This window comes from Micropterus dolomieu, linkage group LG13 (assembly GCF_021292245.1).
Source record: "Micropterus dolomieu isolate WLL.071019.BEF.003 ecotype Adirondacks linkage group LG13, ASM2129224v1, whole genome shotgun sequence".
Lineage (NCBI taxonomy): Eukaryota > Metazoa > Chordata > Actinopteri > Centrarchiformes > Centrarchidae > Micropterus > Micropterus dolomieu.
In genome coordinates this window covers 1,177,967-1,181,177 of record NC_060162.1, presented here as the reverse complement: position 1 = coordinate 1,181,177, position 3,211 = coordinate 1,177,967, and the positions used below count along the sequence as shown (strand labels likewise).

Sequence of the window (3,211 nt, the reverse complement as noted above, 5' to 3'; positions counted from 1 at the left end):
TGATATTCATGATAATATTAAAAACCAAATGTTCCTGTAATTAAACAGAAAGTCCTGTTTTCAGACATGACGACATCAGCAGACAGATGAACAGTCTTACTTTGTACAGAGCTGCTCTGACTGGCTGTCTGCAGTCCAGCTCTGGTTCTGGATCTTTCTCCACACTGGGGACAGGAGGAGTCTCCTGATGAAGCAGACTGGTCCCAGTATGAGGTGATGCACTGTCTGCAGAACCAGTGTCCACAGCTGGTAGAGACTGGATCCTTCAGGACGTCCTGACACAAAGCACAGCAGGACGGCTGCTCCTCCACAGGAACAGGACTCCTCTTCCTCTCTCTGTGAAGACATTTCTTTAGAACTAAAATAGTAGTTTGTTATTAAAACAAACTCAACACTTCCTGCAGCTCCTTCACAGTAAAAGCCTCCATTAAAGAGAGCTGATTATGTCCTTCACTGTTTCACAGTCACTCTGGGCAGCTTAGCTTGAGTTAGTTTGTTTTGAACTGAGGTTAGAAGTGGTCTAAATAATTGTGGTAGACCAGCAGTCTCAGACACAGAGCATGTAACAGTGGTGTCACATGTTCAAGTACAGACAGTTTCCTTTATGTATTTAGGAAGTTTAAAGTTTGCATGAGTCCTCTTAGATCAGATTCCAGCTTCTCTATGTGACTGACAGCTGTCGCAGATACTAAGAGGAAGACGGCACCAATGATTTCTCTTTGTCTGTGGCATAAATCTTAGTTAGCGGTTATATTAAGAAGGTGTGACTCCTCTGGGTGTGGGACCTCTTACTAACAGAAGCCTGCTCCAACCTCCTAAACCACTTGTGGTGACAGGAGATACATCAATCTGTTCAGACCATCTTCATGCCCACTGTGACTGCATCATGTATAGCTTAGTTATCAAATAGCTCCAGCACCATTAGCACCTTTTCCACTGCATAGTATCAGCTCGACTCGCTTCAATTCTACTCGCCTTTGTTTGGTTTTCCATTGTGGAAAAGTTGTACCTGTACCTGCTTCCAGGTACTTTTTTTCAAATCACGAATGTCGAGGTTCCAAGCGAGCTGAGGAGATACTAAAATGTGACGTGAGGGAGGAGCGTGTGATGGCTGTCTTGGCCCTTTCCTCTTACGCATTTGGCTTTATTTATTGTGATATGTTTGTTTTTTGGTGCAACTTCACTACATATAACAGGTATTTCCATTATGTAAGCAACTGATTGTTTTAATAAAACATTCCTTGTCCTTTTGTGTGTCTTAAACTACACAGTAATGATGGCCAAATGTATTTACCATAAGGAATTCGTAAGCATACATTCATGGACCTGGATCATTGTCGGATTGATTCTGTATTTCAACACAAATACATTTAACCGTTATTGTAACACTCAGTAAAAAATCCCCAAGTCAAAATGATTCACACTCACTGAATTGTGTTACACTCAAACTGAATGAGGGCAATTTCCATCTAAGTGCCAGATTATTTTATTAAACTGCAGACACAGTAAAGGGACAGTCTTGGATGAATAACCGCTTGCTTGTTTGATGTTGGATGTTTTGGTACAAACAAGTTAGGATGTTTTAATGAGTCTAGACTTTGAGAACTGTGTGGTCTGTATTTGTTGCACTTGTATTTACAGCCGTTTTTCCAGGTCTTTTCAGGATGAAGTGTGGCCTAACCATATTTTGTAATGCTTTACATTTCTTCTGTTTCTTGGTTCTCTTGAACTAAAACACTTTCATGAAGGGCACATTCACTTTAGAGTTTAAAAGTAATGAAAATCTTGGGTAACAATATCTGGGAGAAGTAAAGGCTGTCAGTCTTTTTTCAGAATTTAATTCAAGATGAAAGGGAGAGACTTTCTTTGGTCATGAAGCCTAATGTCACTCTACAACTGGGAAACTGCAAAACATTACCAGCAACACTGAATGAGTTTGTAGCAGTTCTCTTACTTTGTGTCTGAGGGTCCAAGTTCATTACTGAAGATTGGAGGATCAAGATCTTTGGACCGGTCACTCTTCATAGACAGACAGCTGGATGCTGCAGACTCTGCTCTGTCCTCCTCTTCCTCCACACAAACACTCATCTTCTGGACTTCAGTCAGTCTGAGAGGTGAAACAATAACACTGAGCTCAGAACACAAGAACCAGTATGTCAGAGACAGCAGGGGGTCTCCCTGAGGTGGTCTGCTATCTTTGTGAAGTGAAATCAGTCAGTGGAAACAGAATGTTTTCTTTTCACATGAGTTCGAATCTTGGCTGAATGTAGTAAGCTTTCTTTGATAATGTAATATTTTCTTTAGATACTTGTGTTGTTTTAAGCATTTATTTATTTAAACGTTTCTGCCACATCAATTGCATTATGTTCAGCAGAAGCTCACTTTTATTTTGAAATGTGCTGCGACACGATGTTACCGTAATAGGCGCTCGTAGTAGTGATGGCAAGTTCAACTCTTTTGACAGAGTCATTCATTCAAATCTCGTTCATTAAAATGAACTAATATTTTTTTTAGTCATTTGGTTCATTTGAACTAGGCTGGTTATTGTGTTGCTGCAGTCCTCTAGTAGGCGATTAAAAAACAGCGCCGTTCTCAAACACAGAGGGCTGCCTGGCTTGCTTTATTTGACAAAGTATAATGCACAAATTCCCCTCTTGATCACTCTCTGTCATCATTATATAAACCCCCTTGGGCCCACAACCAAATTCAAACCATGTAAAAACCACAGAAATATCTTGTCTATATGTAATCAGCACTACTCCGGCTAAATCTTTCCATTGTCACAATCTTTCCCGAGTAGTATACAACCGGACCAGCCATATAAAGGCTTATGTATATAATTACTATCTCTATCTCTAAAGTGCTCATTCATACAGCAGCCTAACGTCCCTATCCATGAGTAAAATATTAATATCAGGTTTGCAGTAAATATACTGAAGTAATAAGCTTAATACACTATATGAATAAACTCTTATTAAAATTCAGCCAATTTAATAATAATCTGAATCGAGCCACCAAGTTCTTAAAGACCTCCAGCACAGAGAGAGGAACAAAGAAATATTAACACATTATATAAAGCAGCAGTTTGGCAGGTCTGGACGCAGAATGGGCCACATCAGGTCCTGATTCTGCAGACAGAGAAACACACATGAGCACATCGCTCTCAAACACTGCAGGTTGTTCAGCAGTCAGGAGCTGTGAAACAACAGCA

The 3,211-nt window shown here is 40.1% G+C and overlaps 1 protein-coding gene across 1 annotated transcript in view; it reads right to left on the bottom strand.

Moving 5' to 3' along the window:
* Positions 1–2,528, bottom strand: part of LOC123982171 (NLR family CARD domain-containing protein 3-like) — a 38,814-nt gene extending 36,286 nt beyond the window's left edge. Inside the window, exons 1-2 of the mRNA XM_046067592.1 lie at positions 1,955–2,528; positions 67–336 (exon numbers count right to left, since the gene is read on the bottom strand). Coding sequence (XP_045923548.1) covers positions 67–336; positions 1,955–2,088 — 404 coding nt within the window. The 5' untranslated portion in view covers positions 2,089–2,528. The remainder of the gene's footprint in view (positions 1–66; positions 337–1,954) is intronic.
* Between the last annotated feature and the right edge of the window lie 683 nt (positions 2,529–3,211).